The sequence below is a fragment of the Chinchilla lanigera genome, unplaced genomic scaffold (assembly GCF_000276665.1).
Source record: "Chinchilla lanigera isolate Chin_1 unplaced genomic scaffold, ChiLan1.0 scaffold00019, whole genome shotgun sequence".
NCBI classification, from domain to species: domain Eukaryota; kingdom Metazoa; phylum Chordata; class Mammalia; order Rodentia; family Chinchillidae; genus Chinchilla; species Chinchilla lanigera.
In genome coordinates this window covers 29,504,139-29,515,415 of record NW_004955420.1, presented here as the reverse complement: position 1 = coordinate 29,515,415, position 11,277 = coordinate 29,504,139, and the positions used below count along the sequence as shown (strand labels likewise).

The 11,277-nt window shown below is 58.6% G+C and overlaps 1 protein-coding gene and 1 long non-coding RNA gene across 2 annotated transcripts; one reads left to right on the top strand and one right to left on the bottom strand.

Moving 5' to 3' along the window:
- Positions 1-53: 53 nt before the first annotated feature.
- Eif1b (eukaryotic translation initiation factor 1B) lies at positions 54-1,349 on the top strand (the record flags this gene model as incomplete). Its single annotated transcript, XM_005383580.2, is given in 3 exon segments — positions 54-217; positions 473-574; positions 929-1,349. Coding segments are annotated over 3 exon segments (311 nt in total), but the record flags the coding sequence as incomplete, so codon positions are not given.
- Positions 1,350-9,398: 8,049 nt separating this feature from the next.
- On the bottom strand, positions 9,399-10,339 carry LOC106148381. The gene is made up of 2 exons (XR_001233781.1): positions 10,048-10,339; positions 9,399-9,721 (listed from the first exon to the last, which is right to left on the bottom strand). It is a non-coding gene; the product is annotated as an uncharacterized LOC106148381 (long non-coding RNA).
- Between the last annotated feature and the right edge of the window lie 938 nt (positions 10,340-11,277).

Below are 11,277 nucleotides of genomic sequence, written 5' to 3'. Positions count from 1 at the left end.
CCCCCCGCGCGCCGCGCCGCGGGCCGGGTCCGGACGCGCCTCCCTCCCCGCAGACCCCTTCGCTGATGCCACTAAGGGTGACGACCTGCTCCCGGCCGGGACTGAGGACTACATCCACATAAGGATCCAGCAGCGCAACGGCAGGAAGACGCTCACCACGGTGCAGGGCATCGCCGACGACTATGACAAGAAGAAGCTCGTGAAGGCCTTCAAAAAGGTGGCGGGGGCCGGCGGGGCGGGGCCCGGGGGCGGGACGGAGCCGGGCTCTCGGGCTCCACGCAGTACTTCCCTTTCTGTGGCCGCTCATTCATTTGCAAATCAGTGTGGGACAGCCGGCGGCTTCGCGAGGCAGCCTGTTTCCTAAGGATAAGAAACCTAGTGAAGTAGTGGGTTTGTGCTCACGGTGAAATACAATCTCCTAAGCAAGTTACTGTGTTTGACTAAGTGATGTTTGTAAATGTACTTTCTCTAGAAATTTGCCTGCAATGGTACTGTGATTGAACACCCCGAGTACGGTGAGGTTATTCAGCTCCAAGGTGACCAGAGGAAGAACATTTGCCAGTTTCTCTTGGAGGTGAGTGGTTGGGTGTCTTATGTGAAATCTTCACATGGCTTCCAGAATTAAATGCTGCATGCGTTATTTCCTCCTTTCTAAAAATCATGTGAGTGAAGTAGGTAGTTGAGTAAAATACAGAGTCGACGCTCATTTCGAAGGCAGTAGCGCCTCGTCCCCAGGCGTGCGCAGTGTCTCTCACCGCGGGTGTGGGGCCTGCGCGGGCGGGGGTTGTGCTGCCGACAGCCAGGGCTCAGACAGCCAGGGCTCAGCGTCGCACCAGCTGCCGGCTGATTGTTCTGGCGACTGCTCAACGACTGCTCAAGGCTTCTCAGAGATTAACACGATGCCTCAGGGTACTTTCTTATTTCACAGGTTGGCATTGTCAAGGAGGAACAGCTTAAGGTTCATGGGTTCTGAAATGAGCCTAAACACATGCAGAATTTTTTGAATGATTTTGTTCTCCAAACCCAGCTTGGCTGCCTTGTGAAATGATTCTCTGCAGTGAACGGACTTTTCGTTTATTCAGTCATTCAAACTTCCATTCCCATCAGCATGACAGGAAACGTGGGACGTGTAGGCTGGAAACACATAAGGAAATTGCAGTCAGATGGTAACGAAGCCCTGTATTCATCTTAACATGTTTCCAATGGAAAATACTTTGTTTTGAGTGTTTGTTTATTGTTTATTTTCAGTTGACTAAATGTTTTTTGTTGTATTAAACCTTGTATGTTGCAGCTTAACAATAAAAAAATCAGTTCTTTTATGAGCTGTTATGCTCCCCAATCTAAGCAAATAAGGTACCCGTTTTGTCTTTCGTAGTTGGACCTGTCATTGCACACTTTCTGATTAGCTTCAGTTGCTGTCACCCCCAGAAATGCAGGGAAGCTTTTATTATACAGTGTGTTTTTCATTTATTGATTTCTAAATAAGAAAGCGAGCAGGAACATAAACTCACCCAGAGCCACTACTCGCTGCAAGCCAACTAAAAGTTGTCACAGATCTTACCAGAAAGTGATGTACAAACTGAAGATCTCAGCAGAGAAGAGTCCCTTTGTGCGTGTTACTGGCCTTCACTGTCCCTAAGTGCCAGGTACTGTCACAGCTGGGACCCAAAGTACATCTGAGCCCAGGTGCTTCTCTGCAAGTACAGGTGGTGGCATGACAGCTGTCCTGGACCTTGGGGCCATGGAGTGCTGGGAAGGGGTGCTGGCCAGAGGAAGCAAGAGTCATGGCTGCCCGCACAGGCTGCGGAGGTGGGAAGACCTGGTAGGAAGATTCGGTTGCAGCTTGGCCTCCAGGTCCAGGCTCCGGTGCTCTCAGGAGCAGTAGGTGTTTGCTCGGGTCCAAGCGACAAACCAGCCCCAGAGCAAGGCCCTGGTAGCATGAGCCGTTCCGCAGTGCAGTCTGGTGTGGGGAGCAGTCTGGCCATGCTGTCTGCTCCCAGCAAGGCCCGCCCAGGCATGATTCTGTTTAGGGTCAGCCTCCATGAGGTTTGCCTCCTGGTGGAGCGTAGCAATGGGCTTTGTCAGTTTGTTGCCCGCTCTTGTCCCCAGGAAAGACTCAGACTGTCAGAGGTGAGATACCAAGACGTAGTGCCAAATTGGGCAAACTCACTTCTGGAAGGTTATAATTTTTCTTCTGGTTTTTCTTTTTTTTTTTTTTTTTTCCCAGTACTGGGAATCAAACTCACTTGCACTTGCCAGGCAGCCGATGTTCCGCTGAGCTAAATCCCCCAGCCCCTTCTTTTGGTTTTTCTGAGACAGGGTCTCACTATATAGTCCAGGCTGGCCTTGAGCTTGAGACAACCCTGCTTCATCCTCCTGAGTGCTGGGATTATAGGGTGTGCCACTATGCCTGACTTTGGAAGGTTAGAGGATCCAGAGGTTTGGGAGCATTTTCTGATGACCTAGAAGCCCAGCTTTTCTATTGGTGACAGTCCGCGACACCCCCACCTCTTGTTGAGTGCTGTGGAAATGGAAATGCAGGCATGTAACATCCAGTCACATAGTCTCCGTAAGGACCTTGCTGGGGACGAGCCGATGCTGAGACAGGGACCCCTTGTCACAAAGCCATTGCGGAGCTGTGCGTCAGTGAGTGGGGTCACAGACCTGAGCACGTCTGCCCTGGGGTCGTAGAGACTGCCGTGGAGAGCGCAGCTCTTCAGCCTGGAGCCCCACATGCTGCCTGGACCTGCTCCCCTGGGGCAGCCCCGTCCCCCTGCAGAGCAAGCATCGGGAAGAGCGCCTCACACCTTTGGTACACTCAGTCTCCTCCTCGGATGGACTCAGCATCATCACCCTCCACTGGAAAAGCTGATCAGGAGCCTCAGACCTGGATAAAACTGACCACTCTCGCCTCAGCTGTGAGAGGCAGGTGGTGAGTAACCGAGCAGGGAAAAATGTGGACAGGTGCAGCTGAAATAAGTCGCCAGCCAGCCGTCCTCGCCCTGTGTGGGAAGGTTGCAGCCTGCAATTTCTTTCATTAGTAATTTATGCTTCAAGGTGCAAAATGGAAGATAACAGAGGTGAGTCTGCCCATGGGCTTCTGGACTTGGAGGTCTTAGCAGGCCACTAGGAAATCCAGACCTCTGCTGAGGCTCAGCCAGCGTGAAAGTTCCCTCTGCCTTCGATCTCTGCCCTCCGAAGCTGTGGAGGCCAGGGACACAGCTGCTACCCCGGCCAAGGCCAAGACGCAGAGCTGACCGCAGCCCCCAGGAAGGGGCAGCCCTGTCTGCTCGTGATGGCAGTTAGCCAGAGCAGCTGGAGGTGCGGAGCCAACGGGGCTCCAGCTGCAGGAAGAGCCACACGGGTAACAGCGGGGCCAGGGAGGCGGTCCCGCTGGACCCAAGGCCAGGGGCCTCCCAGGCAGAGGCCTGAGCGCTAACGGGCAGGTTGTGATGCTTGTCGGGGTCAAGGGGCCTCAAAAGGCAGCTGGAATTAGGAGCAAAACCACATCACAGCCAGCCTGAAGTCAGCCAGCCCTCCTGCTGAGATAACAGCTAGGGGAGCAGTGGCTGCACTCCTCCTCCCTCCAGGAAAACCGGAACAACAGGAGGCCAAGCTGTCCTTGCACTCTCACCCCGGCACAGGTGGGTTGCCCGGGGGTTCTGCCCACTCGGACCTCTCCTGCACTCACCATCCCCAGAAGCCTCCGTTGCATGGGAGCCCACCAGGAGCAGGGCCTGCTGTGCTCTCAGCTCAGCTCCCTCCCAGACCCAGGATGCCCAGTCTCAGGGCTGTCATCTCAAACCAGGGCAGACCCCACAGCCACACACTCAGAGCCAGGCGCTGCTGATGCAAGGCACAAAAGAGGTCTGATGTGCAATGCCAAAATCCTAGCCAGTGAGGTTGGTGTGCTCTGGGAGGCTGAAGCAGGAGGATTCAGCAACTTAGCAGGACTGTCTTAAAACTAAATAGTATGGGGGACATAGCGCAAAGGGCCTAGCCAAACTCCTCTACAGGGAACCCAAGTGACCCCAAGCTCCACGCTGCACTTGGAGGGTTCCAGAGAGCCTCGGGACCCGCGGTGATCCAGAGGGAAGCTAGCTTAGCCCCTGCTGTCCCCTCAGTTCTGGGACCTAGACCCACCTCCCGAGCCACTGGGGTGACAGCACGCAGTCTGGGGCAGGGCGCGAGCCCCAGCCCTCAGGGAAGGAAGGAGGAGGACCCTGCGCGTCAGAAAAGCTCATCCGCTTGTCAGCAGGCCCTGCCTGCAACGCTGGCACCACTGGTGTGTTCACAACTTGGAGAACCTTAGCCCAGCGTGCAGACGGAGGCACACTTGGGCACAGGTGCCAGGGAGAGAACGCAGGACAAGTCACGGAGGGCGGCCCCTGGGCAACCCGGTCCTTTGCCGCCCCCTTGCGGCCACTCTGAGCACCGGGGTCCCAGCAGGGCAGCCGCTTAACCAGGAAGGTTGGGTGAGTTTTTTTGTATTTGTTTGTTAAAGTAGGGTCTCACTGTGTAATTCAAGCTGGCCTTGAACTCACAGGGGTCTTCCTGCCTCAGCCTCCCGAGTGCTGGGATTACAGGCTTGCACCACCACACCTGGCATGGTTAGGTTGTTGATAAGTGTGATTTTACCATACCTCAGGTGTCTTCCAGGGCTGGAGCTGGGCTACCCCTTGTGACTGCAACTCACAAACACGAGTTACAACTTGCTGTCCCTGAGAGAGAGCACCATTTCCAGGACTTGCCCTGCAGATCGATAAAGTCACTGTCTACATGGTGGCATCACAGGAGTTCATTCTAATGTAAACAGAGACTTCTGCTATGCCTTCGCAGAGTGGGGATCCAGCTGGACAACAACCAACACTGCTGGCTGTCATTTGAGGGGACACAGTCATTTCTACACAGCTGGAACACACAGTGCCTCCCCTTAACCTGACACACAGGGTAACATGCCTCTGTGCTACCAGGTTTTGGGGTGCTGCGGCCTCCTCCTGGGGGTGGTTTCCAGGTCACTTCCGTCCTGAAGAAAGAATTGGTCAAGACAAATGCAAATGGTAGCAAAGTTTTACATTTACTAAAGGTAGGAAAAGAAACAGGCTCTTCAGAGCAAATCTGGGCCAAGTCAAGTAGGAGAAGCGCACCCTGCAGCGCCAGGGCAGCCGCCGCCACAGGAGAGAAGGCGCAGGCCAGCAGCGCGGTGGGCGCCGACCTTTGAGACCTCTTCTCCTCGGGCTGGCGTCCTCTGAAAAACCCACTGTTCTCACGGCGCCCGATGCAGGGCTGTGGGAAGCATTCTACAGAGCTGCTGGGGTTCTAATGAGCAGGTCTCGCCCCTTGCCCAGCCAGGTTTCCCACAGCCCAACCCCTGCCTCTTCTGGGCTCCCGAAAGCATTGCTTAGAGCAGCTCGAGTGCCACAGCCGGCTGTTTGTATCAAAGCTCTGAAAGGTTCGCTGTCCCTGATTGCGAGGTCACCTGAAGGCTTTGGTCTGGGAGAAGCAGTGACTGGGCTCCCTCCAGTCCCTCATGGCCACACAATGCATGGTGCTATTCCACTGAAGAACCCAGGACCGTCAGGCATGCATGTGCATGCTGAAATCCTAGCACTCTGGGAGGCTGAGGCAGGAGGATCAAAGTTTGAGCCCAGCCTGGGCAACTTAGTGATTTAGTGAGAGCCTGTCTCAAAAAAAAAAAATGTTGGCAGTGTACCTACCTCAGTGTGAAGGCCCTGCAAGGGGAAAACCCCGGCATGGTGTGGTGCGCACCTGCAGTCCCAGCACTCAGGAGCTGAGGCAGGAGGATTGCCACAAGTTCGAGGCCAGCCTGGGCTCCATAGTGAGTTTAAGGCCAGCCTGAACTGCATAGTGAGATCCTGTCTCCAAAAAAAAAGGGAAGAAGGAGAAAGAAAGGGAGAGAGAACAGGAGAAGAGGGCAGGAGGAGGGAGTGGAGAGGGGCCCAGAACAGGGCTCGTCTGGAAGCCCAGTGACACCAACACTCACTGCAGAGCCCGCCTGCCCATGGAAACCAGGAACCGGAGCCACACCCCAGGGTTTCGGTCCCGAGCCCAGGGAGGTGTGGGGAGAGGCCCGGACTACGCAGCCCCACAGCGTCTAGAGGTTTTACTTCTGAAACTCAGTGTTCCTCAGCCACAGGCTCCTCAGCCTGTCCACCATCACTGAGTACGGCCCCGCACGCTGGCTTTCCCTAGGTCACTCACGAAAATAGCAGATTCCTTGTCGGCCTGGGCTGGGCGATCTCCACGGCCAGCTGGTTGGGCGAGGCCACATGGAAGGTGAGCGAGCTCGGCCTGCTGTGGCCGTGTCTGAGGCTGTGGTCGCGGGCGGATGGGACGAGAGGAAGCTGTGCGCACTTTCGAGCCTCAACTACGCTGGGCTGGAAGGGGTTGAGCGGCCGCCGCCCCGGTGGCCGACACCAGCCTCTCCCGTCCCTGTCGGGAACTCGTTCCAGCGATTCCAGTGACTGCCCAGGGCTTTGGGCCTTCCAGGCTCGGAGGGCACTGCGTCTGGGGTTTCTCCTGTTCTGCCTCTGGACCCTTGGGCTTTCAGACTTTCAGGTGGCCGCAGTGGGCTGTCCGACCTCTGAGCCTGTACACTACCGAATTCCCCACATACTCAGGGCAAAACTTGGTACCAGGAGTGGTTCTAGAGAAACAAAATGCGGGGATGGATTTCCCGACTGCTGCAGTCTCCGGAGCTGGCTGTCTAACTCTGTGAGCTGAGAGGCTGCCTCAGGACACACACAGCTTCCGTGCCTGTGAAGCCCCTAACTCACCACCTGTGGGACATGGGGACTTGGTGCCTGCACACAACACCCATGCACACTTTGGGGAGAGTGAGAAATGTAAGCCAAGCGTGGTGGCACACACCTGTAATCCCAGCACTCGGGAGGCTGAGGCAAGAGGCTTGTTGCAAGTTTGAGATAAAGTGAGCTCAAGGCCAGCCTGAACTGCATAGTGAGACCCTATCTCAAAAAGACAAAAAAAAAAAAAAAGGTAACAAGACTTCAGGGTGTTCTTGGTGTCTCTGGACAAAGTAAAACAGAAAATAACCAGCTCAAAGATTCACACTCCCAGCTCCAGAGGCCCGAGGAGAATCCAGAGGCTTCTCGGTGGGTTTGAAGAAGCGTCTCCTCTCCGTTAGCCACAGGGCTGAAGGTGCTGAAAACCAAACAAAACCCTGGCCCGGAGAGGGGCTGTTAGGGTGCAGTCCAGTGCTCTGCCGGCACTGGTTTCTCCAGGGGCAGAGGCCACCCCAGCCTCTGCGGCGGACCCCACTCTGCTGTGCAGACAGTAATGACTGCCCCGCCCCCAAGCCAAGCTGGGCGATGCCGACCTTGCCGCCCACTTCTGCCTCTAGACCAGCAGGCCCTGGCAGAGCAGGTCTGCCACGCTGCCCGGGTGCTCTCGGCCTTCTGATCCTACAGGCGGAGGTCTAGGGAACGCGTATGGGAATGGATCCAAGGGTGGGGGCTGGTGGAGGGAGGGACACAGACCCGGCTGGGCGGAGCTTCTTGCCGTGGGCCGGCTAAGCAGAGGCTCTGGGTTTGAGGGCGCCACACGGAGTTGAGAAAGGAATTGAGAGTTTATCTGGCTGCTTGGCTGAGGTGTGGCCCAAGGGTGGCCGCTGCGGGAGAGGGCCGGCGTCCCTCAGTTTCCGGTTGGGCAGAGCTACTGAGAGCTTCACCAGGGAAGACCCAGTCGTGCACAGGATGGTGACCCCGTGGGCCGAAGTGTGTGTGGCCTTGCTGTCTCCTTGGAGAAGGGCTGCGGTCCAGGAGACACGTCGGGTGCCAGGGTGCCCAGGGCGGGCTTGCGGCCAATCCTCTTGGCGGTCTTCGTGACTGGACGGAGAGCCCCCCAGGAGACGTGCAGATGCTCCTGAGCATCTGTGGGTTTCCAGGGCAAGTGGCTCGGCTTGGGGGCGGCCTGCCTGGAGGAAGCCATCCAGTCACCCTCACACTCAGTTCTGCCTGGGCTGCGGCCGCCACCCCTGTGACCCGCAGACCCGCATCTTCAGCCTCTGCACACTGCGCAGGGCTCACACCGGCACTCTCCAGGGAGCGTCAGGGCCCCGCTGCCACCACGGCCTGTGTCCCCTTATTCTCTGGCTCCCAGCTTGGCCCAAGCGGCTGCCAGGTCGCCGTCTCTCCTGCCCTGTGGACACTGGGCTCTGCCGCCTCCCCCCGTGTCAGCCAACCCAGTGCGCCCCCTTTCATCATCGCTGGCCTGCTCCCCAGAGAACCCGGCGGGGCAGCAGCCGGTGCTGGGTCCGATGTGGGCTCTGCACAACTCCGCGGCTGCCAGGGTGATGCCCTCACCGCCTCTCCCAGCCCCGCACCCCCCTGTCTGTGCCCAGCCCCTCGCTCACCAGCCTTGTTGGGAAGACCGCAGCCAGGGGGCTGCAGGAACATGCTGGTCCTTCTCCCCGCTTCACCCCGCCTCTGCCCTATCCATCCTGAGACCCTGACTCTCCCCCTCCCACCTGCCCAGCAGGGGGCTCTACGCCACCCCACCCTGTCTGCAGTGAGCGGGGCGCCCTGGCCGCCCTGGCCGCCCCCCCCCCATGCCCCGCGTGCGTCTGCCCTCGGGCGTCTTGGTCAGACGGGAACGTCCTCTCGCGCCGCCCATCTTTGCACAGAAGGGAGAAGCTCTTCCAAGGGTAGGGAGCCAGGCGTCCCCTGGGTATAGAACGGAAACCTCAACCCTAACCCGACTTCAGCACAGATGCTGAACTGTCCTGCGCCCCGAAGTCCGCCTCTCAGCAGAGAGCACGGCCATCCCATCGCTGTCCGAGCCTGAACGTCATCCTCGGTGACTAGCCATCTAGCTCCGCCGGATCTGAGTCGGTCTCCTGTGTCCACTCCCACAACCTCCTTGGCCTCCTTCCTGCCCCATGCCTCGCCCCCCTGCCTGAGTGCCGCCGCTGTCCCCTGCTCCGGCAGGAAATCAGAGTGCGCAGCGTCCTTGATGCTCCGGGGCGTTTCTTGGGCATGAGCCCCTCACGTGGCTCCCAGGCTGCACAGCTCGCTTCGGCCTGCTCCGCCTCACCCGCGTGCGCAGCGTCCCGGACACACTGTCCTTGACCTCAGTGTGCCCTCCACCCTCAGCCTGCCCAGTGGACTTCTGTGTATTCACAAAGTCGTGCAGCCGTTTCCATGTCACAGGACCTCTTGTGTGATCAGTGATCTTTATCTACTGACGTACTGGTTAGTGGTGCTGGCATCTGCCTGTACATTGCAGAGTCGCACAACATATATAAACAGCCAGGCATGGTGGTACACATCCCTTACCCGGCACTCCAGAGGCTGAGGCAGGAGGATCACAAGTGTGAGGCCAGTCTGGGCTACGTAGCAAGACCCTGACTCAAACCAAAATGTATATGAACTGTTTATTCTGAAAAAGGGTTTTGCTTGCTTTTCTTGCTGTCGTCTCTAAATACAAGTCCCGTCACGGCAATGTGACACATCCTTTTGCTGTACTAAGAGTAATACCCATGGAAGTCTCAGAGCTGCAGGGCTCTGCCACAAGGACATGCTGTGCGTGCGCGCGCGCGCGCGCGCACACACACACACACACACACACACACACACACACGGGCAGGAGAGCGCCTGGAACCCAGCAGGCTGCGATCCCACCAAGACCGCTGCTGGCAGACGCCGACGTGAAGGGCTGCCCTGTACTCAGTTTACGCGGCCATCTGAAAACAGGAAAGCATATCCTCACTGTCTGTTCTCGAGGGAGGCTGGGGTGCAGACGCCTAGCTGCACAGAGTCCAGGCCAGAAATGCAGCCGAACACGGAGATTGCCCACCCCAGTGGGACGGGAACGAGCGCTGTGATTCTGGGTGGACCGTCAGCGCAGCCCTGGTCCTCAACCCCGGCTGTGCAGCCTGCGACCTCCTCCCCCACACGCAGCTTCCGCACCCACAGTGCGGGGATGACGGTGACACAGGTGACCAGGTGACCTCGGGGACACTCAGGCGTAGCAGGGTGCTTGGCAAGGGTCTGCAGGTTAAGACATTACCTTTTAATACAACCAGCAGAGCGCACAGGTCCTGTCAGCCGTGTGGAGACGCAGGTGAGGGTGGGGAAACGTGGAGCTGGGAAGGGTGTGTTTCATCATGCTGAGGACGTGTCCAGCGAGGACCAGGAACAGCAGGAAGCTGCAGGGCCGGAGTCAAGAGACAGCACTGAGCTACTGCGGCAAAACAGCAGAAAACCGGCCGGGCACAGTGGTGCGCGCCTGTGATCCCAGCACTTGGGAGGCTGAGGCAGGAGGACTGTTGCGACTTCAAGAACATCCTGGGCTACAAAGTGAGCTCAAGGCCAGCCTGAGCTGCATAGGGAGACCCTGTCTCAAAAAGAAAAAAAATTTTAAAAAATCAGAAAACCAACACAAGGACTCACCCGAGCCCCCAGGACCCCAGGCCTGCAGGAAGCAGAACCACAGGCCCCGAGTCCGGCCTCCTCTGCATCGCAGTTCTGACCCCTCGGCCCTCCCTCCAGAAATCTTGTGTGGTCAACGCCTCCCCTCCTGAGGGCGGGATCCCCAAGCCCCAGGACCTCAGGGACGTGCGCCGCCCCCTCAGCCCTGTGCAGGGACCTCACCTCCTCCTGGCGTCCCGCCCCTTCCAGCCCTGCGCCAGCTGCTCCAGCCTTCGGTGGGAACAAGAACCGAACCAACCCCGAGACAGACGCGTCCTCGGCTGCGCCCGCGGCCCTTCTCGCGGCCGGGCTGCGGCCCCTGTCTCTCCGCGTTCGCGCCCTTCCTGCTGGTTTTTCTGGGTCGGGGCGCTCGGTCTCCAAGCCCCGGCGCGGGCTCTGCCCCTCGCCCCTCGGCCATCCGCGCCAGGTCCGGGCCTGTCTCCCTGCCGCGTCCTCCGCCCGCAGCTCCGCGCCGGCTTCCACTCTTTCCGAGCACCCTCGAGGGTGCGCTGTGCCCTCGCCCCGCCGGCCTTGCTCGGGCTGTGTCCTCTGATGCCCGCCGCGGGTCCCCACCCGGGGCCGGCCCCCTCGAAGTCCTCCCAGCCCGGAGCTGGCTCCTTTGCACGGCTTGCAAAACAACTTCAAAAGTACACGTGGGGACTCGGAGTGTTACCTGGAATCGGAGTGCGCTTCTCGTCCCTCGTTCTGGCGCTTCCGCGGGGCGCGACGGCCGGGGCCCCGACTGCCCGGCGCGCGGGTTTGGGGCCTCGACGCCGCGAGGGACAACGTCAGGTGCAGGACCAGGCCCGGCCCGCGGATGGCGCCGCCC